The following is a 21,098-nucleotide window of genomic DNA, read 5'->3' as shown; positions in this document are numbered from 1 at the left end:
AAGTGCAGCCACCAACATAATATTATAATACAATAAATTATATTATTATGTAGGTATTAATCACGTACGTAAACGTAAAATATAAAATATAGCTATACGGGCATACAGCCAAATAGGTATTGTTAAACATATAAATATATTACGTTATTGGAGCTGCGTTTTTTATGGTGGTCAATTCTCGAACGGCGCTATTAGTCGAAAAGGAATTTACTGTCGAACGATTTTGATTATTTCTTATTCTTCAATTTCGTACGATACGCTTCCGAATGAAAAGTCGTACGACTTCAAAACGTATGACTAGTTTGACTGATTTGATGCCTCCACGAATATCGTATTATTATTAATTACAATAATTACACACAATTTAGATTATAATATGTCTACGACGTATCACAATAGTTAATAAACAGGTGCTAGGGTCGACGAAGAAAAATGAGTGAGAGAGAGCGTCAGAGCTAACAAAAGACGGGATATATAAATTCCTTCAATATTCACGAAATGTAAGCAATTAGCAAGATACCCATTACACAGGTGAGTATAGATAATATTATTATAATCTATATCTGTGGCAAGATAACTGCAAGCAATTGATGATAAGAATAATTCATTATTTATTAAAAAAAATTTTTAATTTTGTAGCTTCGACTTTCTGTGCTCTTCATTTGATCACAGATTGCATACAATTTATATAATCTGTGATTTGACTTGAAAATATTGTCACAAATATATTTTATGTTTCCTATTTTGGTTCTTTCGTGCTCTGCAAAAGGCTGAAAATCTAAGAGCTCCAAGGTTCTAATATCAAATTCCACAAGTAAGTAAAAATGTGATCTTTACATTTACCAAGTCAGTAATGGCCGTGTCGCCACTCACTCACTGCGCTGCGCTCGTACAAAAAAATTGAAAATCTCTCGACTTGCTATACAACACCACCTCAAGTTGGTCACAGGGTAACCACCATGTATCTACTCTTATAACAACCTTTATTTGATTACGACTATTCAATTTAAATATTGGTATACGTGTAACACGTATAATACGTATTAAGAGTGGATGTATGGCAGTTATCCTGTGACCAACTAGAGGTGGTGTAGGATAGCAAAACGAGGGATATTTTCGATTTTTTTGTCTGAGTGCAGCACAGCGAGCGAGTAGCAACACTGGCATCACTGACGTCTCCCCAAAAAAGGAGTGTCCTGTAAAGTAGGAAATGGTATACGTATAACAGAAAAGATCCTGAATATGTCATAATGTTTTATTATAAATAACTAATAAGTACACATTATGCAGTCAAAATAATATACATGTATTATTTATGCCATTTACTTTCTGTTAAATAAAGGTATCCTACAGATAAAGAATTAAAGAGTAAATGGTTGTTGGCCGAAAAATAACCGTGTTGTTTCCATCACAGAATTAATTTTTATGTAGCAGATACTGTAGCGATAAGATTATCTATAAAATGTCCAAGGTAACAAATATCTTGATTCTACTGATACACCAAAACCAACATTAAGTTGATCCTTGTCTAATAATGAGCATTTATTATTACTAGGGCTCAGATGTTTATGCACTTAAAATTACTGAAATATGCATGCGTTTATGCACTAAAAAATTACGAAATATGCAATCAAAATATGCGCTATAAATATAAAATATGCATTTCTAGCCAATATAAACAACAATATATGCACAAAAAACATAGATATTTAATTTTTAATTTTTATTACCTAGAAGTTATTTTTAAAAAATTTACTAAAATATGCATTTTTATTTTTTAAATCCCAAAATCTGCTACTAACATACAAAACCATTAAATAAGCAAAAATATTTAAAATTAGTATTTTTTGATTCAGTAGAACATGAGTTAAATTTGTATCCAGGTGAGCATTAAATTGGATAAATAGAAAAAATTATGCAATTTCATACTTCCGACCCCTAAATTAACAAACATTTATATTTTACGTCAATGAGTGGTAGATTGTAGTTACCACCTATAAAACTTATATATAGTTCATAAATTTAAATTGTTTTTTTAAAAAAATGTACTGGAATATACATTTTTATTTTTAAAATTCCTAAATATGTTATTAAAATACAAAACCATTAAATATGCAAAAATATGCAAAGTAAAAATAGTATTTTTTTATTCAGTAGAACATGAATTAAATTTGTATCTAGGTGAGCATTAAATTGAATAAATAGAAAAAAATATGCAATTTTATAAACATCCGAGCCCTAATTATTACAGATTACTACCAGGTGCGTGACAGTCGACAAGACGACGTTCCAGCATGAAATTTTCCCCTAACCACTCAGAATAATGTCTTAGTGAACTATCAATGGATGCAAGCTGCTGGGTAGCATCCTGGAAAATAAGATCACTGTACGGTTCTGGTGATTTGAACATACTGAAACTGAAATTAAAACAAATTTATAATTGTACAGTAGGTCGAAGATAAAGATTGTCAACCACTCACGTAAACTTGTCAATAGTAGTTTTCATGCCATACCACTGCTGGGCAGCCATAAGCAGATTGATGAATAACATCACTTCGGTATGATTATAAGCTTCCCCTCCACGAGTTATAACAGCGTTAGCTTTCACTTTACCCAAGCTACACCTCTTATAATCATGAATCGATGATCTACCAGTGTAAAATAAAACAAATTATATTGTTGCTAAATATATACATCAATTTATTCTGCTGCTAATATACAATTTTTCTAAAAATAATAACAATATTAAAAAAAAAAAATTCTAAAATTTAAAGTATTTGGACAATTTTTGTTATTGACAAAATTATTTTGATAAATATACCATCTACATAAATACTGATTCTAAAAAATGTAGTCCCTGCCATTTCAAATTTCTAGATTTGTGCCTAATTTACTTCTCATCATATTAGGTTAAAAGTCATTGACTGTTAAAGATATTTAATGGGATTGACACTGAGAAGTTGAAACAATTATTAATTCTGTCACAGCAAAATGTAAATTACATACTAGGTTAAATTAAATAGAAAAAGATCTCTTTTGTTTAAATAATTGAAGTTTATTAAGTCATGTTCCTTTTAAGTACCTACATTAAATCTCTAAGCAGAAAATGTGAGTATTCAATAAATATTGAACTTTTAACTACAGTTTTATAATAGTTCAAGACCATAATAAAGCATTTATAATACACATTCGATTAGTTTTTTTAGAATAATTAATATAGCAATAAATCATAATACAATGATGAGATATATGTGACTGTCAAAAATGTTTAATCTCTCTAATTATAAATAAAATACAACACAAATGTTATTTACTATTTGTTATTATTATTTATGCCTAAGATGAATATAAAATATGACAACTTAATTTTGATATTAAATATATTTAAGAGTAGAATTGCATAAAAATACATTTTAAAATACCAACATTTTACTATAATATTATAAATCTATTAAAATTATTGTAAATTAATGTAGTTTAATAAAATGCCTGTTTGTGCTATTATTAAAGATAGCAAAAGTAGGTATTAAAATTAAATTATAATTATTATAACTATATAATATTTGAACTATTTTTATACCTAATATAGGTTTTTTAAAATCAGCTACTGGTTATATTAAATATTATTATTCAAGGTTTAAACCCTTAAGGCATTTTGTATATAAAATTAAGAAAATACATACTTAAAATGCATGTTTGAAAGTTAAAATAAAAGTCATGCTTTTAGCCGGCACTTGGAATTAAATGCGAACCGTCAAATATATTTTACTTCAGTGCTAATTTTTTTTTATTATTATTTTTTTCTGAGTAGACCCGGAATAGTTTTCTAAAAAAAATTTAAAAAACAAGCTTTTTGGACATCAGCATTTTTTTTCAAATCATCTGAACCCCTTAAAAAGTAATTGCCGACAACCCTGTTGTAAGCTGAAATATTTAAAATATTAAAATTAAATTATAATTATTATAACTATATAATATTTGAACTATTTTTATACCTAATATAGGTTTTTTAAAATCAGCTACTGGTTATATTAAATATTATTATTCAAGGTTTAAACCGTTAAGGCATTTTGTATATAAAATTAAGAAAATACATACTTAAAATGCATGTTTGAAAGTTAAAATAAAAGTCATGCTTTTAGCCGGCACTTGGAATTAAATGCGAACCGTCAAATATATTTTACTTCAGTGCTAATTTTTTTTATTATTATTTTTTTCTGAGTAGACCCGGAATAATTTTCTAAAAAAAATTTAAAAAACAAGCTTTTTGGACATCAGCATTTTTTTTCAAATCATCTGAACCCCTTAAAAAGTAATTGCCGACAACCCTGTTGTAAGCTGAAATATTTTATTATGATACATTTATAAAAAATTTTAAATTGAAATCGAATAAAATATGGTAGTCAGAAAAAATTAGCATCCCAACTACCATGTGTAGCAATACATATTTTTGAATACAGAAATACCCATTTGAATGGATAAACAATATGTATTTAAATAAATTGCATTTTTATAACCCCCTTTAATGATGAAAATTTTGATATTTAAAGCAAAGTACAATTACTTTATTTGTATTATTGAGTTTTGGGTATTTACTTACATAGTTCTACAAATTTTATCTGTAGTTGCTAGATAGAAACTGTATAGCAGGTATATAGTTACCTCGTCATAGAGTAGGTTAATGTAATTGAATATTGATGTATTCAATTTACATTTAATAAAAAAAAATCTTGATTTCTTATACATTTTTTTCTCTGGGATTTTAATTTGTATGAATTTATTCTACAGTTCAAAAGAAACATTTGAATTGACTCAAATTTAAAAAAAAAAAAAACATAACCTCAGAATACAAATGATTCAAAACAATTTTCATATCCAAACACTCATTATAAATTCCTTCTAAGCAATGGTAAATAATTGAAATTAGAATTTTTTTTAAATTAAAAACATTATAAATAACACGCAGAACAAAAACCTACAATCTAGTACAGTTTTAGTACACAGAAACTTACCATCAGGACACAGAAGTTCAAAATCATTAGTTAAAGTATTTCTTGCCCACAACTGTTTGCGTCTTCCACCTACATTCTCATACACTGTGGTATGTTTGACAAAAGCTACATTTCCACCACCTTCGACCAAACACCTTAAGGCTCCTAGAAAAAAAAAAATATAATTTATAAATTTATTTTGTAAAGTTTTAATTGGTAAAAATATTTCAGATATTTCATAAAGAAGAAAAACAATCTGTTTAAAAACTTCAATCATATACAGTGTGATCACGATAAGCGGAAACACTCAATAACTATGTGCAGGCTTCATATATTTCAATTCTGCTTTTTCGGCTAACTAATAAACATTATTATACACATTTTCAAATAATTAGACTATTTTTTTGACAGTTAACTTTTCGCATGCGCACAATAACTTTTTTTTTTAAATGGCATGATCCATTTTTGACCACAAATTATTTTTTTTGGTATTTTTTAATGAATTTTAGTGGTTGAATTTCTTTTCTAAGTCAAAAAATTACCGAGTTATAGCAATTTGATTTTACGTTATTTGCACGGGTATAACAGATTATAAAATACGTAGTTGATAATAATAAATACGTGAATAATAAAAATAAAATTACAAATATTAATTTTTTTATTCATACAAGTTTTATTTATCTAACAAATTGTTCAAACTGTGCACCATGGTGCTGTAAATAACATTCAACACGAATTAAAAATTCTCTGTTAATAGCAGAAATAATTTGTGCCTCTGTAATTTGATTACATGCAGCAACTATTTTGTTTTTCAATTCAAGAAGACACGTAGGTGGATTGGCATACACTACTGTTTTCAAATGACCCCATAGGAAAGTAATCTAGTGGTGTAAGATCTGGTGACCTTGGTGGCCACTAAACTGCTCCATAAGTCCCTATCCACCGATTTGGCAAATATTGATTGAGGTAATTGCGAACAATATTTGCTTTGTGAGCTGGAGCTCCGTCTTGTTGGAATATTAAATTTGTTCTTATGTCTAGTGGAAGGTCATCTAACATAATATTAGGTAGCTCATTTAGTAAGAAATTGTTATATCGTCTTTCATTAAGAGTGCCATCGTAGAAGTATGGCCCTAATAGTTTACCATTTATTAAACCACACCATACATTCGTTCCCCATACAGTTTGATTGTTGGTCTCAAATGTCCAATGAGGATTTTGGTCATCCCAATAGCGATGATTCTGTTTATTTAAAACTCCATTATTTGTAAACTTAGATTCATCTGTCCAAAGAATGTAATTTAAAACATAAGGATTTTCGTATTTTAGGACTACGTATTTTATAATTTGTTATACCCGTGCAAATAACGTAAAATCAAATTGCTATAACTCGGTCATTTTTTGACTTAGAAAAGAAATTCAACCACTAAAATTCATTAAAAAATACCAAAAAAAATAATTTGTGGTCAAAAATGGATCATGCCATTTAAAAAAAAAAAGTTATTGTGCGCATGCGCAAAGTTAACTGTCAAAAAAATAGTCTAATTATTTGAAAATGTGTATAATAATGTTTATTAGTTAGCCGAAAAAGCAGAATTGAAATATATAAAGCCTGCACATAGTTATTGAGTGTTTCCACTTATCGTGATCACACTGTATAAATATAATATATAGAATGATTGGTTATATTTTATATCTTACTGAATAATGATGGATCCTTTAACATTTCCAATACAGTTGTATGTCGTAAAAATGTGATATCACCCGTCTCAATTAAACATCTGAACGCTCCTTCGTCACCAGCATATGGATCGTTTGATGTACATTTTTGGCCAGAAACTTTGCTAGCGCAGAGAATACATAAACGGGCAGAATTATCACCTAAAAAAATGTTGATAAATAAGTACTTTTTATGTCTGAGAATAAGGAAGAGGAATAAATGTGCTGAATATATTCAGTATGTTATTTACTAAACATTTTATCATGGTATTAAATTTAACTTAACCCCTTCATAAATAAACACATCATATTTCTCAGTTACTAAATTATGGTTTATAGCATATATCATTTACACGCATATATAGTACATACATATATTATATATTAAATTATAATTAGTAACAGTATTAAATATTAAATTATAATTAGTAACAGTATTAAATATAAAAATGAATTACCCATTGGGTTGTACATGGCAAGTAATGAATTTACAGCGCAACTATTACCAAAGAATTCTATAGTTGTTTTCACATGATTATTACAGTCTACAATTTTCATATAGCCTTTAGAAATAAGCTGAAAACAAAAACTCAAATATTATTAGAAAACAGATTAATCAATTTTGAATGATGGTTAATCTTACAGTATTTATTGGTACATTCCATCCAGCTTGAGTACCGACCCCAGCAAAACAAGCCTTTTTACCCTTCAAATCCCCAAGGTTATACACATTCTTTAAGGTGTTCTTTTTTATTAAAGCAACAGAGTAATACTCAGTAGAGCCATCTGAAAAAAAATTATAAAACAATATTTAAATTTGTAAATAAGATATGTCTAAACATTGTAATAAGTGTAAATTGTATTTAATATTTATTTATTTATACCTTCAAATATTTGTTGCATTAATGGTATCAAACCATTATATCGGCCACCAACAAATACTTCTCCAGCATCTAAACTCAAAATATCTGCTGCATTGTTATCTAACTTCATCATACAGTCATCTTTATTAAGTCCCTAAAATGTTTTGATTAAATAGATTAATAAGTGTATTATATTATGTATCAACTAAATTTATGCTAACCCAAAAATATATGAGTTATTTGGTTACAATAATTCAAAAAAATATCTATAATATTTTTACTATGCCATTAAATCTGTATGAGAAAATTTAATTTCAAGTTAAGTATTCAATAATAAAAGTGTTTACATATATAACTATATAAGTATATTTTAAAATAGATTTAGTATCATGACAATTTTGTTACATTATTATTAATATTAACTGCCTTTATAATTCATATCATAGGCATACACAAACACGTCATATTATATATTATCTAATACATAAATACTAAAAGTTATATATTATATACTTTCAGATAATTTCTCAGGATTTTTAACTAAATTCTTGATATAAAAAGTTTACAGTAAGAGATTCCAAACTGTAGATTGCAACAGACCCGGATATACTGTATTTAAATGTACTAATATTTTATAGGATTGGTAAGAATTGTATTTTACCAACTCATTAAAAAAAAACATATGCATTTTTCTTAAGGTTGAATGAAAATTTTGAAAATATATTTAATTTAGAAATAAAATAATTTTTGCTCAATAATAATATTATTGAACATGATTATTTCTAATAAAAACAATTAAATTACCATAATGTTAATAAAATGATTTCATTAGAAATAATTTTAGCTCAATAAAAAGATTATTGAACATGATTATTTCTAATGAAAACAATTAAATTACCATAATGTTGATAAAACAATTTTAAAATAAATCACTATGGGTATACCTATATAATAAGTCATCGTTATAAATTAGTTTGTAATTGATTATTATTTTAAGCACTTTCAAAACATAGGAATTACAACTGTAATTTTTTCCATGATATACATATTACATATAAGTATTATAGGTAACCTCCTAATAGAATATTTCAGACTTTCTGATTTTTTCTACATTTTCAATAATTATTAGAAACCTTGTAATAATCTACTGAACAAATGATGGTCAATAATGTAAAAATGGACTTTATGCTCAAGGTAATTTATCTAACCTATATTTTTACTTTAAGAGTCTACCTGATGAGTGCATGATTTTGCAATATACAAGTATTTTATCATAAAATAGATTAATGCACAACATTATAATAGATTGATATATTGTATTATAAATGTTCAATCTTAAAAATACATATCTGAATACTCAGTAAAAAAATAATACTAGATGCTTAAGATTTTGGTATATTTTATTTTTACTAGACATCTTTTTTTTGCAATATTTTTTTGTTTTTGTTTTAACGTATGGTTAATTATGCTGAAAACGACGAGGAAGTCAAAATATGGCAGTCAAATTAAGTTTTGAAGTTATAGCTATTTAAGTCCAAGACCCACTCAAAGATATACGTAACAAGTCAAGGGATGTTTTTGATTTTAATTGTACGAGCAGGTGATGAAAGGTGTATGTCTATGAAAATACTATAAATTTAAATTAGCTATAACTTTAAAACTAAGTTTGACTGCCAAATTCTGTCTTTACCATCATTTTGAGTATGTCAAACAAGTATGCCTAACAGAAAAGTTCCAACAATGGTAAAATGGATTTTTTTATTAAAAATATATTTTCTATTTAAAGTGATTAAATTAAAAATGGTAAATCTATATAATATATAAAAATGAATGTATGTCTGTCTGTCTGCCTGTGTCTTTTTGTTGCCATGGTTACCATGGGTTTTGAAGCTATTATAATAATAATTATTAGTTGTCAGGCAATGTACTGCATGGAAACATTTGGATAGATTAGACCTCTTGGCAGAAGATAGGTTAATTTAAAAAGGGATAGGACCAACCCCGGGAGGTGCTCAAACAGGGATTTTGAGATTTCCTATAGACATTTCTGTTTATAAATGGTTGCCATGGATTTTGAACATAAAATAATAATAATTATTGGTTGCTTTTGGTTTAAAATTGTTGTTATGGTTACCGTTATATTATAAAAAAACATATTATTCATATAGCGTTGGTATTTTTAATGGGCAACGAAGTGCACAGGATCTGCTAGTATTCTATAAAACAAGACAAAAGAAGTATTTCAAAATCAGTAGACGGTACGTATTTGATTTTAAATACAATTACTTTGAGAAAGTATTTTAGTACTTAGAATTGTAGAATACTTTTTTCAAAAAAATTTTTTATTTATTTATATAACTATCAGCACAAGACTATTATAAATCTACAATTACATAATATATACATATGCGACAATATTACACAATAAACTGTAAACATTTTATCTGATAGTAATAGTATAACAAGATTAGATTATTTTTCAAAACATTTAGAATATAAATTATGTATGAATACTTATAAAGTATTTGAATTGGACGTTTTACCCAGGCATATCACAAAACTGGTACATAGGTACCTTTAATTTGTCCAAAATTAAATATTTACCGGTTTACAAATGAGGTCCATGAAATCTCTTGGGTTAAATCTTTGTCTATCTCTATTAACAGCTGCAGACAAATTTAAACATTTCGATTGTTCTTGGACATTTAAAGTACACCAAGTAATACATTTAATTTTATCGTCTAGTAGATCTGATATATCCCCTGTAAGTGATTTATAAAACGAACATGAAATATTACTAGCGGATAGGAATCGCTGCCATTAAACAATATATTCTCCAAGCATGTTCACCCCCAATTCTTTGCGTTTGTATATTTATTAAATTCTAATTTTTTGGAATTTTTAAGTATAAGTTATACTTAAAGAGAAAATTTTAATATTCATATATTTCAATTTATATCAATTATCCTTATTTGTTTTTGTAGTAGATATATAGATTTTAATGACTACTCATTCAAATTTTGATTTAGATAAATTAACAATTAAATTTATTTTGTCATAGGATAATCTTTACATGGCATCAAATATTGTTAGTATTTTTGGATATGACTTTTAAGGTATCTACCTATCCAATAATTCCAATGAATTATTAGAATTTGACAAAATAAATTCAAGGAAAAATAATAATTAGGTATTAATTGTATTAAAGAAAAAATGGGAGTGTGCATGCTTGGTGAATCACCATGTATACTATGCGTCAGGGGCGTAGGTAAGGGAGGGGGGGGGGGGTTCAACTTAAAATTGTTTTTCGTTTTGTCATTTATATTTAAAACGTTCACTACCAATCGCCAATGTCAACACATAGTTGATGTTCACGATCTTGCCACGGTGACCGACGTCAACACAGCATGTTTTTTGAGTTTACTCGCGACACACGTATTTTATACGTTAACCGTTTCAAATAAAAATATAGATTAAGTCGAACCCCCTCCCCTCCCCATTAATAATATATACCTACGCCCCTACTATGCGTACAGACATAAATGTGTAAATACTTACCATGGACGAATGCAATGTTCGCCAAAACTAAACAAACAGCCAAAAAGGTTAGGAAATTGTTGGATGTCTTCATTGTATGTTTTTGTGGTGGAAACATCTCTTTAATACATGACAAACAGAAAATTACCTATATAAATCAAATACTGAATTAAACGCTACGACAATTTATGAATTTGAAGAAAGTTGAAGTTCACGGCCATCATCCATGAATACACGATGATCACTACTCAATACTCACTATATAGTCACTGGTAGTGTCTGGTACACTCCGACACTCGTACTCAAATGTTTAATATAGATTTATTATAGAGTAATAGAGGACTATAGACATCCGACATTCGGCAATTTATTATTTTTGTAAGCTTGTAAACAAATAACTGAATGATAACCATTAACCACGGCTGTAGATAGCAGCCGTGCTGATAACCGCTACAAGTGGGCGCGGTAGGTCACGTGGGATGGTGACAAGGTGTATTGACAGTAATAGTTGATACACCAGCTTGGATGGGGACTGTTGGGCCCCGTGATAAGAAGTTATAGCTGATAATTCATTAATATTATTTAAGAGGTTGTCACACCGTCCCGTTATATTATGTTGTCTCCGTCATAGCAAAAACTGTTTCGCGCGGGACAACTTTTATCTTTCTGTGTTTATAGTAGTGGCTCCAAAATTTCTGAACATATAGGGTGGAAATTTATCTATGCAACAGCGTGCCCATATTTTAGATAACATAAAAACAATAAAAGTTATTTGCTTCTAAACATTTGGTTTTTTTGTTTTTTTTCATTTGCTTATAAAAAATAATTAGATAGTGCTATTAAAAAAAAGCACGCTGTTGCACAGATAAAGTTCTTCTTTACGTGTTGTAAAATTTTGGTAGTTCTTCAGCAAATATGGTGCAAGAAAAGTTGTCGCGCCCAAAACAGTTTTTGGTATGTTGTACATTTGTATGACGACAACACATGCGGGTGTGACATCCTCTTAATGTCTACAAAGTAGATAATATAATCTGGGGAGGGCTCTCGGATAACGCTCTAAAACCTTTACTGCTTCATCAACGACAGATAGTGCGTGTATGTTTACAAAAAACAAACTATGTTGGTTCAACTGGTCTTAATTTTAAAGAGTTCAATGTATTACCAGTTAACTTTGTTTTCAAAAAAATGGCTATTATGTGGGTGATCAAACACTTAGATCAATGGGTAGAAAAAAATGAAATTAGTAACAAAAGAGCTTTTCGATCTTTTGATGCTAAAACATCTCTTTGTAAAAAATCAGTTGGTCAAAAATTTGTTGATTATCTAGGTCCTATATATTACAATTCTATGCCTTTCTCTATAAAGAAGAATGTTAATATTAATTACAAATATCATAACGCTAAAAAATTAATTAATGATTGGCTACATGCATCTCTAAATGAAACTTAGATTAACCTTATTGTATTATATTTTATTTATCTCTTTTTGTATTGTATAATTACGCAATAATAGTGTTTTAGTTTTTCCTTTTTTTAGTTTTTAAGCATGATATGTATCAATTTATAACTCTCTATCTTCGCCACAAGCCTAGCTTACTGAAGATAGATAATTCAAATGTACAATTAATGTAAAACTGTATATTTGTTTATTTAAATAAAAAAAAAAAAAAAAAAAAAAAAAAAAGTACAAGTCAGTAGCTAAAAGTCAGATGTCAGATATATAAACGTACATGTATTTTTATGTTTATATCTGTGGTAGTCACGGATCTACATGGGGGTATTTATCCTTTTAGCAATACTAGGGCTATTAGTGGATACTTATGGAACTAGATCAAATTATCACAAATTTCCAGTATCCAGTATCCACTAAATAGTAATTTTTCATTGATTCCAATTTCAAATTACAAATTCAACTAATACACTATACAAGTTACAATAAATTAGTATAACCACTGGTTACTATACAGTTATAAATTACAACCAGCTACCAGTCACCTAGAACATAGCAAAGATTAAAATGATATTATACTGTAATACTGTATGTCATACTGTATGAATAATTGTATTATACAGTGAAACTTCCATATAACGAAGTCGAATAAGCAGCAAAAAAAATTCGTTTTATAGAGGAATTCGTTAAATAGAATTACGTATTTTTTTCAACTTTTTTTTTATTATTTTTTTATTATGTATACTGTATGTATGTAAAAACAACATCAAACATCATATTACAGTTTAATTTAATTTTTAACCTTAAATATAATTTAAAAGAAATAATAAGTAAGTTTTGTTTGCTTATTATTTTTGAAAATATTCCTTCTTTCGTAAAAAGTTTCTATATCGTCAAGTTTTACATCAAAATTTCAAATTTATCGGCGATGGATAAACATTTAGGTACGTTTTGACATTTTTTTTTGTATGGACAAAGAGAAAACGAAAGAATGTATACTCGTTTGCACCAACATTGGAACTGAAGTGTACTACAATAAAATTAATCAGTTTGCCTACCTTCGGTGTCTTATCTTTATCGGGTACATTGTTCATGTACAATTTTAGAACTATGACATAAACTATCAATTTGATAGTGACAACATTTACAAAAACTGGTTTTTATCGAATAATTATTTCGTTATATAGAAACATCAGATTCGTTATTTGGAGATAAATGTACGTGTAATTAACAATGAAGGTCATAATTCTTAAAAATATTTCGTTAAACAGAAAATTTCGTTAAATGGAAGTTCGTTATATGGAAGTTTCACTGTATTATGGTTTTTAAAGCTTTGATAATTTTTTCTTTTTGAAACTATTTTGTTTATGTTCTCTGTAATGTGTTAACGTAAACTTTTTCATTCTTAATATTATAAAAATTTGGAAGATGGTTGTCAAAAAGTCTGATTTGTGTTCTGGACAAGGAAAGGTTAGCAAATCAATTCAAATCAGATCTGAATGGTTTTCTAATATATAATCAATTGTACTGTTAAAAACATCTATTTCTTGTACATATATATTTAAACCATCTTCAATTGCTGTTATTAATTTAAATAAATAATAATTTGGGTGTATTAGAAAACATTTGCTATTAAATTACCTATGTAAATAATGCTAATTTAGATATCAATAAAATACCCCTTTAAAAGTTTTAGTAACTATTTCATATTGACTGGTTATACTAGTAACATTCTATATTACTGATAATAAAATAAATTACTTTAATAGCATTAATATCATAAAATATACTTAAATACGCTGATTTTTCATAATTAAATTCAAATTTAACACATCCATTAATCTGTCCCACACAACACCTTATGTACAGCAAAATAGTTCCCACTGACCCACTTTTATTTAATTTAAATTATTTATATGTTTTGCTATTATGAAATACGATGTTTGAATGCATATTTTGATGTTTTATAGAGGATAATATTTTAACATTTTATAGAACATAATATGTTAAATATATCTTCTTGTTCATTAGAAATTGTAATTGTTTTAATAAAATTAGATAATAGAATATGTATTGTTAGTTCCGTATATTTTCCTATCAGTTCATCAGTGGATTTGTATACTTCTTATTTTGATATCATGGGTAATATGTTAATAATTACCTGAATGCTGAATTTTTATTATTTGGTGATTTTAATTTACCTTCGAAAGCATTTTCTAACGCAAAATCTCTTTTCTTTAACAATTTATTCTTTCTAAATTTTAAACAAATTAATAATGTTTTAAATAAAAATAATATTTTACTCGATTATGTTATAACTAACTCAGATACCTGCAATGTTTCCTTAAATACTTCACCTATTATTAATGTCGATTTACATTACCCTCCTCTTAATATTAACTATTAATTTCCTTACCTTCATATAAATAATCTGATACATCATGAAATATTATAAAATGGAATAAAGCTAATTACTAGGGTTTGGATTTGAAGGCAATATAATCAATAAAAAAAGCATTTAAAATGTAAAAAAAGGTAATTCATAAATATACTACAAAATAAAAAAAAACATTTTTTAAACACTTTCAAAAGCACACATTTTGAGAAAAATACAAATTAAAAATTAAAACTGCATGCAAAATAAACTAGTTGGTATTAAAAAAAAATTGACTACCATGTACTTTGATAGGCTGTCTTCAGTAAATACCAAATACTCGATAAGACGATATCGATAAATATTGCGAATAATAAAACCCATTTGTAGCGATATACGCAAGCTGTGTATAAAATTATAAAATCAACTGAAAAATTAAACACAAAATAGGCATTTATAAGTACAAAAGGTAAAAAAAGGCAAAAAGGCATTTATAAGTAAAAAGGCAAAAAAAGGCAAAAAAAAAAGGTTCCATCGTCTAAGAAATTAAATGAAACACATTTTTGTATAAAAATTATTATTCTATTATGATTTATAAAAGAAAGGCATTTGCCTTCAAATCCGAACCCTACTAATTACAGAAAAATTATTTCCAAGTTAAGTGCTATAAATTGGCATAATGTTTTTCAATTTAAAGATGTAGATTATAATATAAATTTATTTTACTCTTGACATTTTTTCAATTATAAATTATTTTGTTCCAACTGTAATATACTCGGGAGCTTGGTACCTACTATCGTAGTACCTACTAATAGTAGATAAGTGGCTGCCAAGATATTATAGATGCAGGTCGCAGACACTTTACTTGATTTTGTAGTCGTGGTTGTTGAATAAATAAAAGACAGTTGTTGTTTATTGTGAATTTTATTATATTGTTTGATAATTTTCTAAGTCCAAAATAATGTTCGTACAGAGTGGCGTGAAGGTGCTTGCACTAATGGGTGGTAGTACACGTCTGAAAACAGGCCGATTCGGGCTCCCTTTTATATGAAGTTCCCCGTACCCCTTGCCTATAGATACTGTATCTCGGCTCACGGATGTGATTTGTGTGACCATCGTTCCGGCCCACGCATTTTATGACTTCCTTATATTTCTACGTATTGCTAAAATGCTAATCTATGATTCAATTGAATAATCATTCTACTCTTTTATATTTCTATATTGAATATCGTCGCGTACAGCGTTGTAATTAAAATAATAATTCTATTATTTTATATTTTTATATTTGAATATTGTCGTTCACAGGACTCCCCGAGTAATTATATTATTCAGTGAGCCTGTCTCCTTATGCTAACCAGTAGGAAATCCTATTTCCGTTTCTAATATCCGATTTATGCCGAATTACAGTATAGCTAAATTATAGTATAATATAATTATGTACCTGTGTGTACAATAATGTTGTTAAGTAGTAACTTGCTTACTACATCTCCCCCTTTAAAAGTTGATTTTTATCGTCTAAAATGAGAAAAATTAACTCAAACTTCCTCCATTAGTTCAAGCACTTTCCTATGATTACAAATTTTACATATATTAATTATTACATTACATTCAATTATTACATGTTTACATTTTATGTTTTATATTAAATACATCTTTATAATTATATGGTACATTCCACCATATTGATTTTTATTGACAAAATACAGATTATAATCCACAATATTACAGTATATAATAAATTATTTTGCTTATTATCTAGGTTAGTATCCTATGTGATTAACAATATATTCTTTTTTTTTTTTTTGTGTTTTTGTTTACATCAATAATCTTATCTTAGTGTTAATATAATATGTGTAATAATCTTTTAATATAACATGAATTCTGAAAATCTATTACACAATATTTTTTTTTCCGTGCAATAAATATTTATGATAAAATAGTGGTGTTTACTATATTTTATTTTTCCATTACCATGTTAATTATATTTTAGATAAGTTAGATTAATATATTTCTTATTCCATCACCATGTTAATTACGCCAATATATGCTAATATGTTCCTATCTTTCTCTTTTTTTTCCATTTTACGTTTACGTTTGCTTCTATATATATATTTTCCATTAATCGCTATATATTTTATATCTAGTTAATATTACTATCCCTATACTGTAATTAGATTATATCTTTTTACTACAGGTCCAGACCAGCAATAAACTATTGTATTCAAGTTTTATTACCTGATCAAGACTAGTATTAAATCGATTTTATTCTATTCTTATTTTCGTAATGATTTTATCTTGCTAATTGAACCCGTGTCGCCAGAGTGTGCTGCAAATCAAAGCATCCTCCCGCGACACTGGCTAAACCAACAAGATTTTGTAATTTCTTACTGTGATTTATTATGGCCATTTGGTCCCTTGGTGATCCCGTTAAAAAAAATCCACTATACACACGATTTTTCTAACCAATCACCAAACGATCAAATTCCAACATTTCCCTTAAGTGGTCAAACCGTTCGGTGCATAATAGTGCACCATTTGTCAGTCTCCAATAAAATAGACAAAATATGCCCCTATTATTTACCGCCCGATTCCTAATGTTATTTCTTTTTCTTTTCTTTTTTTTTTCTGAAATTAATTTATTTAAAATTACTATTTTTAGTGTTATATTAGTTAATTATTAGTATCTAGCGTTACTTTTTTTTTTCTTTTTCTTTATATATATTTTTATATTTGAATATTGTCGTTCACAGGACTCCCCGAGTAATTATATTATTCAGTGAGCCTGTCTCCTTATGCTAACCAGTAGGAAATCCTTTTCCGTTTCTAATATCCGATTTATGCCGAATTACAGTATAGCTAAATTATAGTATAATATAATTATGTACCTGTGTGTACAATAATGTTGTTAAGTAGTAACTTGCTTACTACACAACTATTTCAGTATCTAATAATTCAAATTTTCCCACATACATAAGTCATGAATTAAAATGTATCATTAAAGAAAAAAAAATTATACCACTTAACTTTTAAAAATTCTAATAATTATTCTGATTACCTTAAATTTTCTAATTTAAGAAGCAAATCTAAAATGATCTAACAGAGACTATAATAATTATATGAACAAAATTCAATACGGAATAATCCTAAATATTTTTGGAAATTCTTTAAAGGCAAACAATCTCATAACTCGATTCTAAACAATGTTTAACATTATAAACAAAAAATTATAATAAAGTTATTGCCAACAATGGTCAAGATATAGTTAGTTTTTTTGGAACATTTTTCTCAAACGTATACAAAAAACCTCTATTAAATATGTAAGACATCTATACTATTGAATCACCTTTCTGTATTAATAACTTTGATACATCACTCGAAGATGTTTTTTATGAATTTAGATAATCTAAAATTAAATTTGTCCATCCAATTTCAATAACCTCTATACTTCCAAAAATATTTTCAAAAATAATAAATAAAAAAGGTGGATAAGTGGATGTCGCTCTGCTGTACAGTAGGTTGCAAGTGGGTCACTGTAATGGATGGTGTTAAATTTGAATTCAATGATATAATATCATTGTATAAGAAAAACGATTCTGAGCGAAAACCGTCAGTCAGCCAATGATATTACCAAGTATATTTGATGATATTATTGTGAATAAAGTAATTTATATATAACCTATTTACGTGGAGTCTTGTTTTAAATTTGCAATCCTTAGCCATAAAAGTTAAACATTTTATACATTTTTAACTACAAAATATTTAATAAATTATAAATTTGATAAATGTTGGCAAAATTTGAACTTTAAATGCTTAAAAAAAAAATTGATCCTATGTATTTTTAATATTTTTCAACTGCTATTAGAACAATATATCAGGAGCCTTATATTAAATTTCACGCTTTTTTACCCAACAAATAAAATTTTATGTTTACAGACATTTTCAATTTCAGATTCTGAGTGGAACGATGAATGTATATTAATTTTACAATGATGTGTTTTTTTTTTGTGTCTGTCATCACCTTTTAGGATAGTAAAAGTGCTTGGAATTTCTTCAACAGTATCTTTTCTGATAGTTAGAAAGTAATTCTAGTTGGTACTTTGTGGGGTCAAAAGTAAAATTTTATTAGTAATTTTCAAAAGCGCCGTGACAAAAGAAAAATTAAGGAAAAACGGGAATTTTTACGCAAAATCGATTTTTTACTAAATCTATTTACGGACATTTTCAGTTTCCATTTTTTTTTAGTTTTTTTTCCTATAAATATCTATAAAATTTTATTTGTTGGTTAAAAAAGCTTGAAAGTTTATTAGAAGACTCCTAGTATATTGTTTCAATGGCAGATGAAAAAATTAAAAATCCAAAATCACAATTTTTTTTTATAAGCAATTAAAGTTCAAATTTTGACAAAATATATAAAATGTTCAACTTTTAAAGCTAAGGATCGAAAATTTAGGTTCCACGTAAATAAGTAAATATATAAATTACTTTATTCACAGTAATATCATCAAATATACTTAGTAATATCATAGGCTGACTGACAGTTTTCGCTCAGAATCGTTTTTCTTATACAATGATATCATGTCATTGAATTCAAATTTAACTTCATCCATTACAGTGACCCACTTGTAGACTTCTATACAGCAGAGCGACACCCACTTACCCACCTTTTTTTAGTTTTGTTTTTTTCATAAATGTCAATAAAATTGTATTTTTGGGTTAAAATGCTTGTAAATTGAATACAAGGCGCCTCACAAATTGTCACAATGTCTGCTTAAATATAAGTAAGCAAGATTTTTTTATAAGTTCAAACTTTGATATTCATCAAACTGAAAATGTATAAACTATTTTGTTGTTAAAAATTTATAAAATGTTTATGGCTAACTTTTATAGCTAAAAATTGAAAATTTAAAACAATTTTGCACATAAGTAGTTACTTTTGTAACCAAAATATCTAAAAAATATACATAAAAATCAGTATTTTTATAGTTATTTTAAGTTAAAATTTGGACGAAATCACTTATTAAATAACTAAGCGTAATGGGTTTAGTTATTTATTTGTAATTTTATAATATTAATCCAACTTACCGGCTACCTTATTAATAATAAGTAATAACAATATAAATATACTATAAAATATCCTTGGCTGACAAACTGCCCGCTCAGAATCGTTTTCGTATACAACAATATTATATCAATAAATTCAAATATAATACCATACATTACAGTGAACCACTTGTAAGCTACTATACAGCAGATCATCATCCACTTACCCACTTCATTTTTAATTATTCAGTTTTAAATTTTTTTAGTGTTTTTTTCTATAAATATCGATAAAATTTTATATGTTGGCTAAAAAAGCGTGAAAATTTAATACAAGGCTCCTGATATATTATTACAATAGCAGTTGAAAAATATTAAAACTACAAAGACACAATTTTTTTTTTAATAAGCATTTCAAGTTCGAATTTTGACAAAATGTAGCAAATTTAAAATTTAAAACAAGATTCCACGTAAATAGGTAAATATATAAATTGCTTTCTTCACAATAATATCATCAAATATACCTACATCAATAATTTAAAATGCATGCCTTGATAGCGTAAGTCATATAAAATAAAAATCCAATTATCTTGTTGCCGCCCGAAAACGGAACAATAAATTATAATATTATTGACGCCTCGTACCGGTCCTCCATAATATCACCGGCCGTTACACACGCACACACAATCTCGCACGCACTTTTATCATTAGCGGTCGATTATAATATAATTGCGCCTTCGGCAATGCAACGCTGTGGGTACGTATTGGGCGCCAGTGCCGTAAAAACCGGGTGTGCAGAGTGTGCACCGCACACAGGCCTCGGGCCTCATAATATATTGGAGGGCCTCAAAAGTCAAAAGGACTAATGATTCATATTATTAAATTATTAAAATATCAAAATATATTGGTTATAGAATTTAAAATGGAACCAATGTAATTTTGTATCTATTTACTAATTTACTATTATTTTGATAGTTCTTATCATAGAACCTATCAAAATTATGAAGTATATATATAGATGTTCCAAATTAAGAAAAAAAACATTAAAAAAGATGTGTGCTACGCGTTGGGAAGCGCGTCACAATGCCTTATTTTCACTGAAACAGCGTTTTGTTGATGTTTTAAAAG

General features: G+C 27.3%; 1 protein-coding gene across 1 annotated transcript; it reads right to left on the bottom strand.

Moving 5' to 3' along the window:
* Nucleotides 1-1,392: 1,392 nt before the first annotated feature.
* On the bottom strand, nt 1,393-11,488 carry LOC132936245 (transferrin 2-like). The gene is made up of 10 exons (XM_061002937.1): nt 11,370-11,488; nt 11,132-11,258; nt 10,178-10,335; nt 7,595-7,727; nt 7,354-7,496; nt 7,169-7,286; nt 6,693-6,872; nt 5,009-5,156; nt 2,481-2,648; nt 1,393-2,417 (listed from the first exon to the last, which is right to left on the bottom strand). The coding sequence occupies exons 2-10, from the start codon at nt 11,226-11,228 to the stop codon at nt 2,246-2,248; spliced, it is 1,317 nt and encodes a 438-aa protein (XP_060858920.1). The 5' UTR covers nt 11,229-11,258; nt 11,370-11,488; the 3' UTR covers nt 1,393-2,245.
* Between the last annotated feature and the right edge of the window lie 9,610 nt (nt 11,489-21,098).

This window comes from Metopolophium dirhodum, chromosome 1 (assembly GCF_019925205.1).
Source record: "Metopolophium dirhodum isolate CAU chromosome 1, ASM1992520v1, whole genome shotgun sequence".
NCBI lineage: Eukaryota > Metazoa > Arthropoda > Insecta > Hemiptera > Aphididae > Metopolophium > Metopolophium dirhodum.
The sequence above is the reverse complement of the archived record's forward strand: the minus strand, read 5'-3'. Positions and strand labels throughout refer to the sequence as shown.